This window comes from Bemisia tabaci, chromosome 3 (assembly GCF_918797505.1).
Source record: "Bemisia tabaci chromosome 3, PGI_BMITA_v3".
NCBI classification, from domain to species: domain Eukaryota; kingdom Metazoa; phylum Arthropoda; class Insecta; order Hemiptera; family Aleyrodidae; genus Bemisia; species Bemisia tabaci.
The window spans coordinates 10,471,889-10,492,556 of NC_092795.1; the positions used below are offsets into that span (position 1 = coordinate 10,471,889).

Sequence of the window (20,668 nt, forward strand, 5' to 3'; positions counted from 1 at the left end):
CACACTTTTTGTCAAGAGAGCACCGCCAAACAATCCCCGATTTTGGCGCGCGGACCATTCTATATTTAATTTCTTGGTAAACTAAAGTGTCTTTTCCCCGGTTGCTCAAAATAATGCTAAAATTGGACGACATATTTCGTAATACATTAAACGCAAGTTAAAACAATAAAACACTAACTCGTAAAAGTAAACTCTTAAAAACGCACGGGTAATTAAAACACAAAAAAAATATCACAGATAATTTGTCGATTCTGAAGCTAAAACGTTAAAATGTAGTATTAACATGAGCCAGATAATTTCCCGGTGACCACCGTGAAGACACTGATTTGTGACACGGAGTAAGTTCCCAAAATACCTTTGCATCTGATCGTATCAAGAATGAAAGCAGACGATCTTAGATAGATCAGTGGGAAATCTTATCAGCGGCAGTGCTATTCCTCCTCATTGCGTGCCCGCACAGTTGCCAAATTGACCAACAAATCATGTCTGCGGAAATGAAGTGGGCGGAATTGATACTTTGAAAAGGGGCTGAAAAAGAGAAAGTGGGCGGAAAAGAAGTGCAGCCAGACGATGACCCAGAAAAGTCGGGGAATTTTGCGTGTAGCATGTTGGCTCAGCAAGTTTAGCCGATAGCACTCGAGAGACAAGCAGCTTCCCAGTGTCCTTCACAGTATGAATCCCTAGAAGTGAAAATGTCTTCGAAGTTCAGCGAAAGTCAGCGTAATCGAAATGAAGAAGAAATGTTGAGGTTTTATTCAATTATCTTGGAAAGTAAAGGAGAAGTTGAAGAAATGGAGCTATTGCATGTGTGAGGAAATTGCGATTTAAATACTTTTTCTTACTCAAAATTTTACGATGCGCAAAATTTTGCGAGAGACACCTTAGACCTTAGTGCCACCGGTTTTCTCTAATTTCAACTCCAAGCTTACACAAAGCTCTCAAATTTGAGGCCGTAATGGAGGGAATGAGGATGTGGATACCCTCCCCCATTACGGCTTCAACTTTCAGAGCTTTTTTGAGCTTTGGATAGAAATTGTTAGTTAGATAATGTACTTAAATCGCAAATTCCTGACATGTGCAAGAGCTCCATTATGGAAAAACTGCCAGTCCCCCATTATGGCTTCAACTTTCAGAGCTTTTTTGAGCTTTGGATATAAATTGTTAGTTAGAAAATGTACTTAAATCGCAAATTCCTGACATGTGCAAGAGCTCCCTAATGGAAAAACTGTCTTGGTGACGTGCGGATGGGTCCGCCTTGATCCGTACGGGCCGGCACTGGCTGCATCTCCCGGCCGGTGCCGGAGCCCTCGCGAGCGGAATCCGACGGTGGTCGAAACGGGATCGGACGTGGGCTCGTCGGCATGCGAGGATCTCGGAGGCTCGGCCGCGGCGGTCGTTGGTTCGGAGCCCGCCTCCGCCTCGCCTCTGCCCACGAGGCCCGCGGCCGCGCTCCGCTTCTAGCGGCTCCGCGGATGTTGTGGCTGGGAGGCTGCGAATCCCGGGCGTAGTGCCCGTCCACGCTGACTCATTGACTGGGAGCTCGCGGCTCTCCAAGCCCGGGAACCCGCGCGCCGGGGAGGAGCCGCCACGAGACGCTTCCCGCCGCCACGACCCATTGTTCCGCCGCGAATCCGCCCCGGGCGGACCTCTCCGCTTTTCGCCGCATTCCACCTCCTGTAATGGCTCACTCCGTCCTAACATCCAGAGCACCTATAGGTAATAAGTGAGAGGAACTCACTGATATTTGGACGTGTTTCTGCCGAACGGAACTACGGACGAGTGGGAAAGATGGGGTGTGCTTTAGAAAGCTGCATAAGATGCAATGTTGAAGTGGGCGTGATTCCCTTTGGAGAAATGGAAAAGCGGGACTTTACATTCTGTCAAACGGAACTATCGCCGACTAAATGGACTAAATGCGGCACTAATTAGCCATGGGCAATTCAGGGTGTATACTGAAAAGTACGGATACACCGAAAAGCACGGATTTCGGAAGGTCTGTGAGGAAGTACGGAAAAGCACGGATCTTCGGTGAAAAGGTACGGAAATTCGAGATTTTTGTGACAAACTCTAGTAAGTAGCGTTGGGAGTATGCGATTTCCAAACATAATCCATTTATCAACATCCGGTTGATTCCTCGTGTTTTTCGGTTTACTCCTTCGTCATTCCATCATTCCACGTTCCCAATCCGAATATAGTTAAAAATGCGTGTGAGGTAAGGAAAAGGTATGGAAAAAGCAAGATTTTTGAGAATCGCCAAGAAAGGAATTTTAGGGAAAGCAAGGAAAAGACAAGGAAAAGGTACTGAAAAAGCAAGGAATTGAATGACTGGCAGGCACTCTGATCAAAGTAACCACAAACACAGAAATCTTTAACATTGTACGCTTGTGAATTCAGTTGATTCTAACACAAGGTTTAAATTCCGTTTTCTGCTCCCTGAACGGCAGTTTTACGCGTTTCCTTTCTCTCTTTCGCCATTGAGACTGGCGATTACTCTATTCGCTCTGCCTGGGGATCCGACCGCGTAAGCGCTACGATCGTGGAATTGCGTCGAGAGATGGGATTCATTCATGGTGCAGTCGTAAAGACCTGAATGGGCAGCGACACCGCGCCAGCGTAGATGTAGATGTAGGAGGCAATGACAGCATAAGTGCGCGCCGCTGTGCAGTGGTGCCCCTTTGCATGGAATCGCGCGCCAATGGCCTAATATAGTCACGAATCCTTGCTCCGCGCCGCGCCGACCAGCTCCAGACATGGTGTGCGCCGGTCATTCGGTCTGGCTCTGGTTTATTTTGACGCTTTGAGATCGCTTTGTACTGTCGCACTCCGATCGCCCCCATTGTTTTTCTCGTCGGTAACAACGCCGACGCCTTGTATCTGGAAAAAGCAAGTCTCCACGGTGCGGTGGAGCTCTATAAAGACGGTCTTTGCCAGTCCAGAGACCCTAGGGTGGTAAAGACACCGATGGAGTTCTTGCGCGCAATAGGGATTTTGCATTCTCCCATCTATTTACTTATTTAGAATGCATAGGGATTCAGCAATTTAAATACTCTCTAGTGTATTATTTCGCAAGAATACGCTGGTTTTCTCTGGAACGAATTCTCAAGCTCGAAAAAGCTCTCAAAGTTGAAGTCGTCATGGAGGAGATCCCTAAATGTCACCCTGAGAGTCCACATCTTTATCCACTGCACAGATAATCTGCAGGGCTACCATTTTGTTTGGGGACTCCAAGACTGAAAACACAGCAATTTTGGAAACCAACTTCTCCCACACCGCGATTTCTAAGTGATTCGCAGCGAAATATCTTGAAAAAAAAGGAAAAAGTATGCGGTAGGGTTCTGCTCCGCGCCAAACGCTCTGGTTGGACATATTCCTGCTTTCCTCCGCGAGCAATCGTGACATCTGAGGGTGATACCACTATTCGACCACGTGGGAGCTCAGGTTGCCTACACTGAGTATTGAAGGCAAACCGACAGTGAGGTGAAGTCACCGCTCCGCATTACAGTGCACAGGCAGGGGGTTGGATAGAACGACACCTCTAACGAAATGTTCACCTGTGCCGTAGTATTGTGTTTGAAACGGGAAGCTAAAAAAAAACGCATCAATTTTCATCGGTCGGATGTCGATAGAGAGTAATCGATTAAACAGTCAAGAGAAATCTCAGTGGCCGATTAATTGATCGAATCGAAAAACAATCGATTTATTAATCGCTAATCGAAAAACTATTCGCATTACGTTTACTCGAACACTTTTGGTCGGAAGATGGGTGCGAGCAGCACGTGGCCAACGAACGTGGGAGTGAGAACCAACAGCGAGAGATCATCCGCCCCCTCCCCCCTGGCCCCCCTGTACCTCCGTCCCCCCTCTCCCCCTTTCCCCGCCCCCACCATTCTTGCCGGAGCTTTTTCGCGGAATCCGCTGTGCCCTGCTCTCGTACGTCCACCCCCTCCCGACCTCACACACACACACGAGCCGTGGCAGAGGTTAAAGGTCACTTCCGATCGCCAGCCTCACTCGGAGCTTTGCAATGCTGTCGTGTTGAACTGCTAAGAGTAAGGATTATATTGATTTTGTCGGTCTTGTTGTTTCGTAGGCCGCCGCAAAATGAGTGCCGTTCTAGTCAGCAAATCCGAAATTTTTAGTTTCAACTTTCCGTGGATTTCCCAGCAAGCAGCGCAACGCCGCACAGTGCGGCATGCTTATGGACGATGTGGACAAAAATCGTTACAACGATGAAAAAAGGATTATTGGCCCAAGAAGATGCTGATTCTGAAGTAATTTTTGCCGTAGAATCCGATTCTGAAGCCAAAAATTCTCTATGATTGGAATTTTGGCCTCAAAAACAAGATGGCTGCCGAAAAAACCTCAAAATGATCCTCTCAATAATGCAAAATTTGAATTGTACGGATGCAGGTCTTTGAGGTGTCAATCCATATGTAATTTTTCCCGTAGAATCCAATTCTACAACCTAAAATTCCCTAGAACTGAAATTTTGGCTTCAAAAACAAGATGGCTGCCAAAAAACCTCAAAATAATCCTCTCAATAATACAAAATTTGAATTGCTCGGATGTAGGTCTTTTAGGTATTAATTCTTATGTAAATTCTCCCGTAAAATCCGATTCTGAAGCCAAAAATTCTCTAAGACTGAAATTTTGGCTCCAAAGCAAGATGGCTGCCAAATAAGCTAAAAGTGATCCTCTTAATAATGCAAAATTTGATTTGTACGGATGCAGGTCTTTGAGGTATCAATTCTTATGTAATTTCTCACATAGAATCCAATTTTGCAACTTAAAATTCTCTAGGACTGAAATTTTGGCTTCAAATACAAGATGGATGCCAAAAAACCTCAAAATGATCCTCTCAAAAATACAAAATTTGATTTGTATGGATGCAGGTCCTTGAAGTATCCATTCTTATGTAATTTCTTCCGTAGAATCCAATTCTAGGTAGAACCTAAAATTCTCTAGGACTTAAGTTATGGCTTTAAAAGCAGTATGAAAAAAAAAATGAAAAAAAAAAAAAAAAAAAAAAAAAAACTCCTCATTAACGGAAAATTTGAATAATACGGATGAGGTAAGTATTATGAGCCACAAGATTTCAGTTTGTCCATTCTTCATGAAGAAACCTGAAGTTGGGTGAGAAATAACTAAATATTTCTTTTTTATTTTTGTAGGGATGATAATTCCATGCACCAAAGATACCTTCTTGATCTTTACAATAGAATGAGCAAATGCACAGTTGGTTCCTCTACAGATTTCTAAATACACATACCTGCATGATTCATTAAAATGAATCAAAAGCACACTAATTATCACTGACTTGTATGAAGAACACTGCAAACCAAGTGACGAGCACACATGCCGTCTCCCAAAACAGTTGTTTTTGGCCAAATGAATGCAGCCTATAATAACAGCCTGAAATATATTTCCCTTAATTTGACGCCAAAGTATAGTCAGTGGCAGGAGTAGGTAATTAAATCCATTAATTAGTGATGTAGCATCAGGGAGGCACTTTCTGAACCTCTGCGCATGCGCTTAAGCATTCTGCGCTTTGGGCAATGCTGATTCTACATGAGAAATTATGACATCATAGGATTTGTGCTGCAGCGCAAATGACTTTTAACATGATACAGGTCAAATCTTGGCATGACATATTAAAACAGAATCCTTCTCAAATCATCAAGGAGAATATATCCATGACTAGACTGATAATGGTTGGCATCATGTTATGAAAATGCAGGAAATAATGGTAATTTTAAGAATGCAGAAATTGGGAGCTAAGCATTTTAACACCTAACTTCCTAATTAAGGGTCCTGAATGAAACGAAATGCAGGCCCTGATTTGCTCAAATATAAAGGAGGAAATAAATTTTCTATTGAGTAGAAAGAAAATGAAACTCACCACGCAAGTGTCCTAAGGACAAACCAGAAGGAAAAATACTCAAGAGTAAGTATTTAGTCACACACCACATTCAGGAGTATTTCACTCATTCTCATAATGATTGAAAACACCACTGATTCTCCCATTCAAAGAGCACAGCCTTTTATGAGCTTCAAAAACTAAGGAACGATTAAGAACTGTATAGGATGGTAAGCACCGAACATGACTTGATTAACGCGCACAGTATTCAATGTGACGATAAGTAGGTATAGATGAATTATCACTGCTAAATTTTTAAACAAAGCTGAAGCACAATATGTGATCATGCCATTTGTTTAAATAATTATACAGCTACTATTGAATTGAGCAATGGATCTTGCTTTCATGAGAATTAGAGGTTATGCTGTTGACGTACCGCACTATCTGACCTCAGCGTAACAGTCAATACTCACTAATCAAGAAATTTCACTTGCTGAAGGGAGGTAAATTGTAAAGGCAGACTTTACCTGAACAATAGAGAAACCTTACTTCATTCAATTATGGGAAGAAAACGTTTGGGGCCTGAGATATCAGGTCATTCAATTCACTGAGAGTGAGAACATTGAAAATCATACATTCTGCCGGGTAAAGGTAGAAATCCGCACTTCGGCTGAAAGCTTAATACATTTGAAATAAGAAGGTGTAAATATTTGTTACCATGGTTAAGAATGGACAACGAAATCCACAAATCTCCAAGTACTTATTAGCACCCAAGACTCACATTTCTAGTGATAGCTATTCTATGTTTCACCTCCGGTTAACTGAACGAAATAGATCACAATTTTCTCGCTAAATCTGAGAGAATTTACTTCGGCACATGCACATGATTTGAGCTAAATACGATTGTATCTAGTGATAAGCGAGACACAAGACACAAGATTTGTTTTGTTTTGTTTACCATGAACGCTGTTCAGCGGGATTTGGGAATTCCCGCATGGGAAAACCCATACTATGTTGCCGCCTTCAAAAATTGATGCATTTTAGGTTGAAAACATAACACTTAACTTCAAATAACAAAGAAAGTAGCAGCAACATAGGAAAATCCTTTGGCACAGTCATTCTAGGACATATAAGGAATAAGAAAATGCTAATATCTCAGGATATTTTGCGTATTTCTCGAGAAAAGTCCATTTGAAGTTGGCAACCTCGAATAAGCCCTATGCTACCCATGTAAAATCCACGTATGCACTTATTACTCAAATTTAAAGTTCTTATAAAAAAATTATTAGCAGCAACATAGGAAAATCCTTTGGCACGATCAAAGTATGATACCTAAGGAATAAGAAAATGTTAACGTCCAGGAGTATTTTGAGTATTTCTCGAGAAAAGTCCATTTGAAGTTGGCAACCTCGAACAAGCCCTATGCTACCCATGTAAAATCCCCGTATGCACTTATTACTCAAATTTAAAGTTCTTATAAAAAAATTATAAGCAGCAACATAGGAAAATCCTTTGGCACAATCAAAGTATGATACCTAAGGAATAAGAAAATGTTAACGTCCAGGAGTATTTTGAGTATTTCTCGAGAAAAGTCCATCTAAAGTTGGCAACCTCGAATCAGCCCTATGTTAGCAATGTAAAAACACCGTCAAATACCCAAACTTTAACTTCTTATAAAAAAATTATAAGCAGCAACATAGGAAAACCCTTTGGCACGATCAAAGTAGGATACATAAGGAATAAGAAAATGTTAACGTCCAGGAGTATTTTGAGTATTTCTCGAGAAAAGTCTTTTTAAGTTTTTAGTCTTTTCCCCATATGTTTTCAATGGGGAAATTCATTCCCGAGATTTTTCCTTCAACTTTACCGGCTTATCCATGGTGATCTACGAATGAAAATCACAAATAAACTATCATTCCTTGTCAGAAAAACGTTCCTCACCATGAATATCAAGAAAAATTGTGCATTTTCAAAAAAAAAATTTTGACGACTTTTTCGATTTTTGTCCACGGAGTGCCGCACTGTGCGCCGCACAGTGGATCGAGTCAAAAGGAGAGGTCGGAAAAAATTTGGAAACTTTCAGAGCTTATTACTCCGTTTAAACAAAATTTTGAGGTTTCGAAAGTGGTTCCATCGGTTTCCTTGTAAAATTTTCTTCACGCACACCCTTAAAAATTTAAAATAAGGCAAAATAAACATACGTAATTGTAGTTTTAGTTAAAAAATTCATGTCCAATCTCTCTGATTGGCTCGATCCACTGTGCGCCGGGTTTCTAACCTCGATCGTCGCGCTGAAAAAGCTTTTCAAGGACTGGCGCTGCGTGTTATCTGCGAAGGACCCATTTCCGAGAGATATTTCGGCGGAAACGGCGTTTCTACTTTCCAAGTTCAATTTTATCCGTAAGCACGCAACTTGAATTTAATACGTAGGAATGCGGATCCATAGTTCATTTGACAATGAGTTGTGAATTCGCTTGCTCAGCCGCATGCTGAAAGGAAAGCTGCGGATTTGAAACGTAATGATCGGTGCCGATCCCCCAAAAATGATACAGGGTTGGACCCGGTGCTGGTGAATTGCGCATTCAGTTTTTGTGTCAAAGAAAGTGGCTGGTAAGCAAATTCCGCAGAAAGTTTTTCCTGCCCGAAAAAACCAGGCTCTCACAGGTACAACGCAATTAGGTAGATGCGTACTGAGTGTGTGACTCTTTGAGTTAGAAGCTTTCAACTTTCAGACCCTCCAAAAAAAGAGAGGAAATGTTGTGCAGCACTCAAAATCCATTTTTAACCTAGCATCTGCACCTATCGCACCCACACTAATGTGCGCTCGCTACTATTTCCGGGTTCGCATATTGGCTACCCACGATATAGCTACGTAACGGAACTCTTTCGGTGTCGTGGGAAGCTCTTAAAATATCATGATAAGGAGGTAGAAAATAGCAGTCAACCTCACAACTTAATTTCTAACAAGAAAAAAACACTAAGAAACGTTGCCCGAATTGTAAGTGACAAGGTGGTAAAAGAGGACTGGGTCCACACTAGTTTGCGGGGAAACAAGGCCAAAAAGTTCAAAACTTTCAATCAGAGTCCAGAGTGAATAATTTTTTACTCTTTAGCCATTTATCCCTGCAAAATAGTGTGGGCCCAGCACTATTCTACCACCTTGTATTTCTCAAACTTTGAAGGATTGTCGTAAAAAATGGATCCTTTCGGTCAACTTTTTGATCCTCTCGGTGTTCAGTTTTCGTACCTCTGCTAGCAAAAGCAACAGTTCAATGCCGTCGCATGTGGCACAGGGGACTTATGGATCGCTCTGTAGAGTGGTAGAATAAGCACAGGATCCCAGTCGGATCCGCAAAACGGAAAAACGAAATGAGGGTTCTCGCCAACCTCTGACGGTGTCAGCGCCTGCTGCACTTGTTGCCTACCTTGCTACTCGCGAGGCGCAAGCTTTGAGTGATATCATGAGAAACAAAGAGAACACTAGTTCAGGAGGACACTCTCTTTGCCCCCAGATGTCCCGGAATGACCTACGATCTCGGTGGACGTAACCTTAAAATTTGGTCAATCTGACGAAGAAAACAACCCAAAGTATCCATGAAAACGGACATTTTTAACCGTGTGCTCCAGGTTCAGGAGCGTGGGATTTGGCACGGAACTGGCGGTCTCGCGGTCGAGCGGTTCGGCCGCGTTGCTCCGAGACGAACCGGTGCGGTGGGGCTCGAGCGACGCCGCGATTGGTCGCCGCCGGTCGGTGTCGGTCGGACTCGATCGGTGAATGACTCCGCGGCCGCGTCAATGAATGAACCGGTGAATGGAGCCCGCTCGACACTACGCTCTCGTATCTCACTCGCTCCACCGACGCCGCTACACTCTCGCGTCTCACTCGCTCACTCGCGCGCTCGGGGACCGGTTGTGCCCCGTGGGGGGAGGGGGGAGGTCCGCTTTTAATTGGCACTCGTCGCGTCGGGCACGGGGTCCGGCGTCCGGCCGAGCTTGAATTTTTTCCCCCGCTAATTACTCGGCTTATGCACTTGTTCCGGTGATATGAATCATCCCCCCTCTCCCTCGTGATGCGGGGGAGGGGCGGGGGCGCGTTACTAATTTCTGGTCGTTATCGCCGGTCGGCCGATTAGAGGCTTCTGATGCGTTATCGCGCCGGCCGTGGAACCGCTTTTCGTGTGGGTGGTCGTATTTTGCAGCGTAGCGCTGGGGGCCGGGGGGAGATAGCACCCTAAATTTTGACGGAAATAGCTCATTGGGGGCCCCATTTTAGGGTTTCCTATGGGAGCCGTTTATAATGTAAGTAACGTTGGGGGAGGGGACAGAGAAGTGCGTTACTGCATTTGTGCTTACGTTTCAAGGAATAGCGACCTAGCTCACAGAAGCGATTCGAAGGGAAAGGGGTGGGTTGAAAAACTTTAAATGTAGCGTTACTTATTTTAAAGACGGTCCCTTGCCTCTTTTTGAGAACACTCGCAGAGCCTTTTTTGAATATTCTGTTCTCTTTTTTTGCCAGGAAGGTCCCCCCAATTCTCGTTTCTGTCGTTAGGCCCTGGAGCGTTTAGGATATGTAAGCGGTCTGGAAAAATCCGGATTGCTAAGTCTGGGAATCGTTTTTGACCTAACAGCAATCCGGATAAAACAGGAACTTTAGGGCCAACTTCATTTCACCCAGGTGCCATTTAGATCCCTGCTCGTGGTCTGTTTTTCTAAATCGCAATTTATGTCGATCTGACACTTTGCGCATTCGAGCTAATCACGTTTGACTTTCAAACCCGTATCGGTGTAACCTAACTTTGGCGAAGTAGTTAAAAGTCAGGGAATTCATGGACTTGCCTTGACTGATCATTAAAGAATTTGCTCATTGAACGTGGAATGCTACTTAGCCACACCAATTTACTATTTTAAAGGAATTTTAGAAACCAGCGATATAGGCCGATCTCGCTAGATCCATTCATTCATCGAAGAGGAGTAAGATGCACTCTGCGGAGAAACGAAAATCGTACGGAAATCCTTTCGTGACGTCACGCACATTGCTGTCGATTACGTAACGCAACACTCTCCGTTGCATCCCGAAACGTCTGTTCGGAGTGAAAAGCCACGGTTTGTTGTTGTGGAAGCGGCTTTGCCGTTGTGTTACGGAGAAGGATGACAAGTGCATTCTGCGATGAGACATAACATACATAAGAGCACGTGCTAACCGTGTATAAAACAAGAATGCACATGCGGCTCTTTTCCGTAACACAGCGGCAGTTCGGGTCGTGGCTCGGGAGCCGTCGTCGTCGCTGTCCTGTGTCCTGTCACCGTCCGGCGTCGCGACGCCGCGCCACGCCACGCGACGACGGCGACCTCGCGTGTCGTCCAGTTTCCAGCGCATCAATCTTCATTATCGATCGAAGCACCGATGAGGCAATAGCTCCACTTATAGATTCTGATTGATTACCTCAAAAGCTCCGAGTTCCTGCCTCTTGTTACACGCTGCATGACTCCGAGACCACTCCAGTCCGGGGCTGCGGCTTCAGCGGCCTGGCGTGCTTGCGATGTATCGATTGAACCGTCATTTAAACCCATGTTAAAGGATCGATAAACAGGGTGTTCGCAGCGAACATCTTAATAATCGATTCTTTACCATAGTTCCAAATAGGGTTAAATCGATTTCGATTATTCACGTCACACCACTGGGGGCTTTCGTCGTTCGACGCTTTCCAGTCACGTCGTTGCTCCGGGATTGGGCGTACTTACCGGAAGTGAAAATGGCCCTTTGGGAAAGTTCATGAATCACGGCGGCCTTTTGGCTTTTGTCGAGAGCGATCCCCCACTAAACTACTGTGCTAAGGAAGAACTTCGTATGAGCCTTCAGGCATATTTCCCTTTATAAGAATTGAATTTATTGGGCAAATTTAAGAATACTGTTTTTGAAATATTTCAGACAGTATTGTTGGCAATTAAATCTCTAAATATCCAAAAATTTCAAGGTAACAAACGCATTGTCCTCAAAAATGCATGTTTTTATAGGGAAATTTGGTACCTCTTTTTTAGATTGGTGGGAAATTTTGTGGAAAACCGATAAGAAAAGTGTAGAAACCCGGACGGCGAGCGTTTGAAAATGCGGAAGCTCGGAAAATTCTGCACCCCTGCAAAGTTTCGACTTGGATCCAAATATTTCTCGTTGAACGAATTTTCATGCCGCGAATGCTTGATAAATCGGATAAAGCTCAGACCATAAACATGAAAAGTCTGAGGAGAGTCAAGAAAATTCAAATTGTGTGGCAAACAGTGGACTCGGTCCCGTGTGACGAGGAAATACTTGAATAAGTCAGGATATTTTTCCGGGTGTTTTCCAAGCACCCTTGAGGCAGCCAGCTCGGCCTCGACGAGACAAACCAACAACATTCTAGAGGAAAGTTGAAACAGCGGAGTAGTCCCAGTTGCCACAGCGTTGCGGTGATGTCTTGTCGTTTACCGGACAAAGGAACGTAACTCCATTCCAAGGTCGCAAAATTGCCTCAAATAATCAAATTTTCCACAAGAATTTACCCGAAAAATATTCGCCACGAAGTCTGATTTTTGTACGAAATCGGAAGGAAAATCAGTGTAATTTTCAGTTAGAAATTCCCAAGATTTTCCTAGATAGTTAAGTAGTAATTTCTTCAAGGCAGTGCTCCCATTTCCCGGAACTAGCTTTGAATTCCGGAACTTTTGAGACTTTGCTGAATTGTTCCCAGAACTTTTAAAATTCCCCCGATGTAAAGGATCTTTTGCATTTTGCGGAACCTCTGAAATTCATCATTGTCAGTTGTGACAGATCTTTTGCATTTTCCGGAACTTTTGAAATTCCCCAGATGCAACGGATCTTTTGCATTTTCCGGAACTTTTGAAATTCCCCAGATGCAACGGATCTTTTGCATTTTCCGGAACTTTTGAAATTCCCTAGATGTAACGGATCATCTGCATTTTCCGTAACTTTCTCAGACCTTTTGAAATAGCCTAAAAGGAATCCCGGAACTTTTGACGGACGTGGAATGGGAACTCTGATGCGAGGAAACTTGTCAACGTCGAAACATGGTTACGTTCTTTCGCGGGGGAAACGAGGGTTTGTGTTACGGGGCCACATTGCGGCGTGCCGGAGGAGCCGGAGTCTGGTAGCTCCTGACGGCTGCGGTTGTAATTAACTCATTATCATTTCGATCGTTAGCGAGGATGGCGCACCGAACGAACGAACGGTGTAAACGACTTGTCAACTGCAACTGCAAGCGCCACGACGACACCGACACGACCGCCGAGCCTCAAGGCAATAAAAATTATTGGTCGCTCGTGCCAATGTCTCGCCGAGTAGTGCTAGTTCCGCGGTGCATGCGGCCACCCGCGCCTATGCTCGGTGAGAAAAAGTAATACTGTAAAAAAACAACTCCGGCCGTGGAAGCTGTACTTACGGGGCATACAGAGTTGTCACAGTCAGGAAATATTGGGAAACTGAAAAATGTCAGGAAAAACCGGAAATGTCAGGGAAAATGACGAGAATGTCTGGGAAAAATCATCAAGTCACATAATATAGCTTTCTTGAGTATGGGTTCTACGTTTCGACCAACACATTTTCCCTGAAAACTATTTTTTAACAATCTGGCATTTATTCAATTGTCAGGGAATCTCACCAAAATGTGTCGGGGAAATCAGGAAAATGTCAGGGAATTTTAAATAGTCAGGGAAACTTGGAAATGCCAGGGAAAATGACGAACATGTCTGGGAAAAATTATCAAGTCACGGTTATTTACTCTCTCAAGTAGGTTCTACGTTTCGAACGACAAATTTTGCCTGAAAACTATTTTTTAACCATCTGGCTTTTGTTTAATTGTCAGGGAATTTCACCAAAATGTGTCAGGGAAATCAAGTAAATGTCGAAGTTAATTTTCCAAATTATGTGGCAACCCTGGCATGCTTTTTTTTTTGTTTTTTTGAAAGTAAATAAAGAAAATCCTAACATCGCGGGGGTTATGGAAGCCTCTGCTGATTGGCTATCGTCCGTGACGTCCCATCTTGCGGAGTTATTTATTGATTAAGGTCGTTCGATAAGTTATCGCCGAAGGTTTAACCTGTTCCCGTTAACCTTGTTGGCATCTCGATGGTATCAGTCCCCGAGTACGATGATCTTATGGAACTTGGCCATTTCACGATTCTGCACGAAGGTTAAGAACATGAAATCACTTATGTAATTACCTTGTCAATACAATGATAGCGCCTCATAATACACGAGAAAACTGGGGGGTCTACCTCAGTAAACACCGAATAAACCGGGAAATATCAGGCAATTCGATGTCATCAGAAAGTATAACAAGAAAATCGGTCATGGATCAAGAAATTCCGAGAGGGTTAAACATTTTTCAAACAAGTACGGTTTAGAACGGGAAAAAGTGAAACACTTCATGCGATTCGGAACAAAGTGTGGTTCGTGAAATCGAACAAATGCCGATTTACTCGCGCCGAAAATTAGGGAATTTCTTTTGAAAGATCCAAAAAAAATGTTAGGAAAATCGATAGTACACACCGATAGCCAACACCGGCTGTTACCGACGCATAGTGGGCCGAGTCAGTAGGAGAGGTCGGACAAAATTTGGAAACTTCAAAAGCTTTTAACTCCGTTTATACAAAACTTCAAAGTTCTAAAAGTGGTTTCATGGGTTTTTTCGTGAAATTTTCTTTTAGAGGCACGCCTTAAAATTTACAATGTGACGAAATAAACATCAAAATTTGCCGTTTCAGTCAAAATTTCATGTCCGACCTCTCTGATGGACTCGATCCACTGTTTGGCGCGGCGGTCTGGAAAACCGGGTCGAAAGTCAGGAAGTTTGAGCCGATCCGGATAAGTCAGGGAATTTAAAGGAAAACCCGGGGATTTACCCCAATTTAAAAATTTTCAAAAATTTGAGTTTCTCCGTCATATTGCAACAAAAATGACAGAAAACGAAACATCCGGACCTACTGCCGAATTTCCCGTCATATTGCAACAAAAATGACAGAAAACGAAACATCCGGACCTACTGCCGAATTTCCGCACTTCTTCAGTACTTCCGGACCGCCCTTAAAAAATCAGTACTATTTCCGGACTTTCCGAACTTGTAGACACTCTGGCGCAACCTTGCAACATCCCTCCTCGAAGATTGTCATTAATTTGAGTTTCGCCCTCAAATACGATAAAAATGACAATAAACGAAAAATTCCGGTCCTACTACGGAATTTCTGCACTTTTTCAGTACTTCCGGACCGCCCGTAAAAAATCAGCACTATTTCCGGAAATTTCGAATTTGTAGACACACTGGCGCAACCTTGCAACATCCTGGAAAAGCTGATAAATTTTCGGCTGACTTCCTAATCTCAGGATGCAATCGAAATCAGCTCGAATCCTAGAACCGTTGCATTTCTCCGCGGATTTTCCCCGGGTTGGGGGGGGGGGGGAGCGCGGGCAGGGACGTCATTGCGGAGTCTCGGCACGAGGGGGTCGGCCGTGTATGTGTCGTGTGTCGCATGTCGGGCAGTCCGTTAACGTTGATTGGTTCATCCATCATGAGCAGTGCGTTAATCACCGAGCTGACTCCGACCGCGGCCCCGGCCCCGCTCTCAGCTCCGGCTCCGGGATTTGTATTCCGCCCGGATCGCCCTCCTGCCCGGGGCCCCACTTCAACCCCTGCCCCGCTCCAATGATGCCAGATAGTGGTGGAAAATTAGGACTTTCCCCATTAGAATGGAGATGTTGCATGTGTGAGGGATTTGCGATTTGACTGCTGTCTCTTATGTAAAAGTTCGCGAGAAACACGATGGTGCCACTGGTTTTCTCCGAAATCAACTCCCAAGCGCAAAAAAAGCTCTCAAAGTGAGGCCAATTGGAGGGGATATCCCGCCCTACCCTGAGAGTCCACCTCTACATCCAAACAAACTCTCCATGCAAAGATAGGGAGCAAATACATTAGCAAGGTTGCCGTGTTTTCAGTTTTGGAGTCCCCAAAGAAAGTGACAGCTCTGTCAATGTATTTGCTCCCTATCTTTGCATGGAGAGTTTGTTTGGATGTAGAGGTGGACTCTCAGGGTAGGGCGGGATATCCCCTCCATTTTGGTCTCACTTTGAGAGCTTTTTTGAGCTTGGGAGATTATTTCAGAAAAAACCAGTGGCACCATCGTGTTTCTCGCAAACTTTTACCTAAGAAACAATAGTCAAATCGCAAATCCCCTACACATGCAACATCTCCGTTGCATTCTGCAAAAAGGAACCAGAAGCATTGCACTGATGCTAAGATTGTGCAACTTCATCCCCTGCAATTAAATTACTTAAAGCATGAAAAAGAAGAGATTTACATACTTAGTAATTTTTGTATTAAATTAACAGTTTTTAGCGAGTGAAATAGAAACTGTTAATGGATAATCAGGTTTTTCTTCCCAGACAAAAGGAGTTCCACAATCCTAGCAACATATTGCAATGTTCTTGGTTCCTTCTTGCAAATTGCAATCCATTTAATCCCCGTGTTGAGTCCCTTTTTAGGGAGAGTTGAGACAATGCGGCTCATGGATGTCACAAACGGGAACAAAGATTACACGAATTAAAAGTTGCTCGTAATCTTTGATCGACTCATTCCCGAATTCCTGTCTTCGTTCCCTCCCTCATTCCGTTTGTTCCTTGCTATGCCCCTAATCCCCGGTCCATCCCAGTTTATGATCTTTGCAATTAGTGAAAATGTAATCACCCGTTTGTGACACTGGAGGCCAAAAATACGAGAACCAATCAGAAATGGATTCGTGTTGTCTTCACTCTCGGTATGAAGGGAATCTAGAGGGTTGGAGGGTGGAGCGTGAGCTGCGGGGTGGAGGGGGTAGCCGACCGCCCGAGCGTTATGCGTTTATCTTTTGATTTGATGTATTTTCCATGGTTTTTTTTTTGTTATTATTTTATCGGACAGTGGATATTTTCTAATTGGGTGGTGTGTGTTTTGTTTCAGCTTGAGCAGCGAGCATGCGGATTCGCCGGGCGGGAACTCGATGCTGCGGGGCGGCGGCGGCGGGGGAGGGGGCGGTGGCGGGGATCAGGAAAAGCGGATCCGACGCGAAATCGCCAACTCGAACGAGCGGCGGCGAATGCAGAGCATCAACGCCGGCTTCCAGTCCCTGCGCACCCTTCTGCCTCACCACGAGGGCGAGAAGCTAAGCAAAGTAAGTCACCATCCACACGTACCTCTACTTCTTCACTTTTCACACTTTTATCGTTCAGAAGCACTCTTGTTACTCTGGAAATAACTAAATCATAAGAAAAACGGGTGACCAAGGCTTTAAAACAAATAAACCTAGAGCCTGGGACGTTTCGGGGTGGTTTCAACCCCCTCCTCTATCAAGGAACAAAAATACATAAAAAAAATTTATGAAAATCAAAATACCTAGAAAAAACATAGAGCCTGGGACGTTTCGGGGTGGTTTCAACTCCCTCCTCGATCAGGGGACAAAAATACATAAAAAATTGTGAATATTAAAGTACCCAGACCCCTCTCTGGTGTCTAGGTATTTTGACTCTCATAAATTTGTATGTATTTTTGTCCTCTGATCGAGGAGGGAGTTGTAACCACCCCGAAATGTCGCAGGCTTTATGTTTTTTTGTTTATTTTAGCCTTTTCACCTGTTTCTCGTGTGTTTTTTAGTTAAATTATTCGGGCTATTTTCGTGTGATGTTTGTATCACTTAAAATAATTGGGATAGAGGCATGAAATTGTGAGTGGGTCTCAGGTCGGAGGAAACGACTTTTGAATCCCTCAGTATTGAGGGAATCGCCCTGAAAAGGGGCAAGAATCCAAGGGGGTGCAGGACTGTTGGATCTCCCTGCTTAAGAGGGTTGCCTTCAAATTCTGCACACCTTACCGAAAGGGTAGGCTCACCATTTCTCTAGAAAGTTGTTGGAGGAAGACGCTAGTTTTTGTAAAGAGGTGGAATTGCTCGTTAGGGGCAACATTTAAATTTTTTTTTTTTTTTTTCTGAAATGCCCATGAGTTGAATGAGTTCATAAATCAACCATCATCTTTAAACACGCCTCTCGGCTGCTGGGATATTTCTTCACGCACTGTATTTTATTCCACTTGTGTCGTGCTCTTAGCTGTTATTAATTTTTGAAAAAATGGTAAAAGCAGCGACTGCACCAAAAATTAATTTCTTGTAAATATTAAATATCTTTTCACCTATGTTTCTCTGCTATGTCGAACATGGTTTCGTATTGCTAGAAATTTTGAGCCTTACGAGACCCGCAGAGACCAGTAGTCTATTGCATGCCTCTCACTAATCCGGATTTTCAAATTTTCAAATTCAGTGATAATTATTAGTGCTGACTGAAGTCTGCTAACATGAGTTTGGTGTGCTTTTTATGAACTTGTGATGTGCTTCAAATTTATTAGCGGGCACATTGCATCGTTAATTTTAACTTGCATGCATGCTTGCGTTATCCTTGCAAATTTTTGAACTTGTAAAGTATGTTTACCTACATTTTTTCTCTTGTTTGCTTAATTTTGTCGAATGGCGTCTACTTTCTATGTAGATCGTTCCTTAAAAAGAATACTTTAAGGATGCAATTAAACGACCGTGTAAGAATATTTCTTCTCGATTTCGAATTTTTCACTGGAGACAATTTACGACCAGTTATATTCAAATTACTTCCAACCCATTTTTTTCCAAAATGCGACTTGGCGTGAGGTGTGTTTTTGGCAACCTCAATCCATAGGCCAAAGTTCGAAAAAACTTATTTCCATTTGCAACGTCAGAGACCTCCTATCTTGCTTTATTTTTTCAATGGAAAACTAATCAACGTAATTTCTTAAAACTTCCTTGATATTTCTTCTCTGAGGACAGAACCCTCTGTAAAAATGCCAAGCTGTTACGTTGGTTTGTTCCTCCTCGCTTAAATAAAGTAGGGACGGAAAATGGAAAATTAGGAACCCAGTAATGGAGATACGAGGTTTTGCCTTATTGTCATCGATATCTATCGAAGGAGTTTCGAGGAGGTGTGCATCTCTTTGATCAGCATACGGCATCTTACTTGGTCAGGATGTCTACAAGTTCGGAAAATACGGAAACAGTACTGATTTTGTTATGGGCGATCCGGAAGTACTGAAAAATTGCGGAAATGCCGCAGGAAGGTCCGGAGTTTTTTTTCATTTGTTAGTCGTTTCTGTCGCAATTTGAGTGAGAAATTCAAATTTTGAAATTTTTATTTTTCGTCTAAAGAAGGTACTGAATTTCTTGGGAATGTACTGAAAAAGTACTGATTTTGGCCAGCCTGTCCTGGTATAGACACCCCAGTACCATACTTGGTTTTTGAAAACTCCCTTTGCTCATAGGTCCCTTCCGCTCAGTCAGCGGCGTCCATCGTCCGAGCCTAATAAAGAAAATTCTCACGCCCCGACTTAAATGGAGCAGCGTCCCGTCGGCCTGTCGCCTGATTTATATTTCATAGCCGTACCACCACAACAGACGCTCGCCGAACCGAAACCGACAAGTTTAGTGCCCGGCTTTCGCGCAACTTTTCTCCGAGCTTTCACCCGAGGGGAGCTGCACGGGGGGGGGGGGGGGGGCTGCTGTGCCACTGGGCGGAGGAAGCGCGTGGGAGTCGGGGGGTCGGCGGCGGCGGTTGATCTGAGATTCTGAGATGTGGTCTTGTCGGTGCACTACGGACACCTACGTTACTGTGTCCTACACACCACTCTCCTCGCTTTGTTACTCGCGCATGCACTTAGCGCCTCCACAGCCGCCACATCTCGGCGGTGAACCCGGGTTTTTTTTGTGATGCAGCCGATGTAAAAATAACCGTGCTGCAGCCGGCACCGCACAATGGATCGAGTCAATGGGAGAGGTTGGACATGCTTTAAAAACTTTTTTTTGCATAAGATCAGATGAAAAATCAGGGAAATTTTCAGTTAGGAATTCCTTAGAGGCTATAGTTTCAATTGCAACTTGCGAGAAGAAATTTGGTAACGTCGAATGTAGTTTGGTTCTTTCTTGGAGAAAACGGCGATATGAGCCAAAATAAGATTTGTATTTTGTTTCTTTTTTCTAATAAACTTGGTCCAACTGCATTATAACTTCCATTTGCTGATCTCGATTCAGCCCAGGCCAAAACCAACTGAGGCATCGGTGTTGGTCCGGGCTGAATCGGGATCTACACATAGAAGTTAAATTGAAAAAATGGAATAGGAGTTCTTTCTACAAATGGACATTCTTTTTTCAACACGATTTAATCAACACAGACCCATCAGTAGACTTACAGCGGAATATATGCGAAATGTCAACAGTCAAAAGTATTATTAGCGACCCCTGGTCGCTCGGCCGGCCGCGGTAAAATTGAGCGCTCCCGCAGGCTGTCGGTCGGTCGCGGTTGGCAGGCAATTTTTGGCGTCGCGGCGCCGGTGCATTTCGGCGGCGGCGGTGAGCGGGCGTCGCGACGCGGCGATGAAAGTGGAACGATCAGCGTTTCAGTCGGAGGTTAATGTGCTCCGCATTCGTTGTTCGCCCTCCATTCGCATTTCTCCCGGCCCCAGACAACGGTTTGCCGGCACCGCTCGCACCATCACGTTGCACTTTTCACGTATCTCAATGTCCACGTGAGCCCTGTTTTACGTTTAAACCCATGCATTTTAAGGCTCAGGCCGAAATCGAGGCACGCCCTTACGTCAGAGCAGGGTCGTTTTCTGTCCCGGCTACCGTTGTCGCATTCTCACCGATGTTTTACGATGAGAGCGGGTCTGGAAACCTTGGAAGAATGGACCAATCGAGGATCTGGACTAAATTTTCCGGAAG

The 20,668-nt window shown here is 44.1% G+C and overlaps 1 protein-coding gene across 2 annotated transcripts in view; it reads left to right on the top strand.

Annotated features, from left to right (window-relative positions):
* crp (transcription factor cropped) overlaps nt 1–20,668 on the top strand; it is a 161,160-nt gene that overhangs the window by 31,330 nt on the left and 109,162 nt on the right. For both annotated transcript variants that reach the window (XM_072297742.1, XM_072297741.1), the window contains exon 2: nt 16,840–17,050. In XM_072297742.1, coding sequence (XP_072153843.1) covers nt 16,840–17,050 — 211 coding nt within the window. The remainder of the gene's footprint in view (nt 1–16,839; nt 17,051–20,668) is intronic.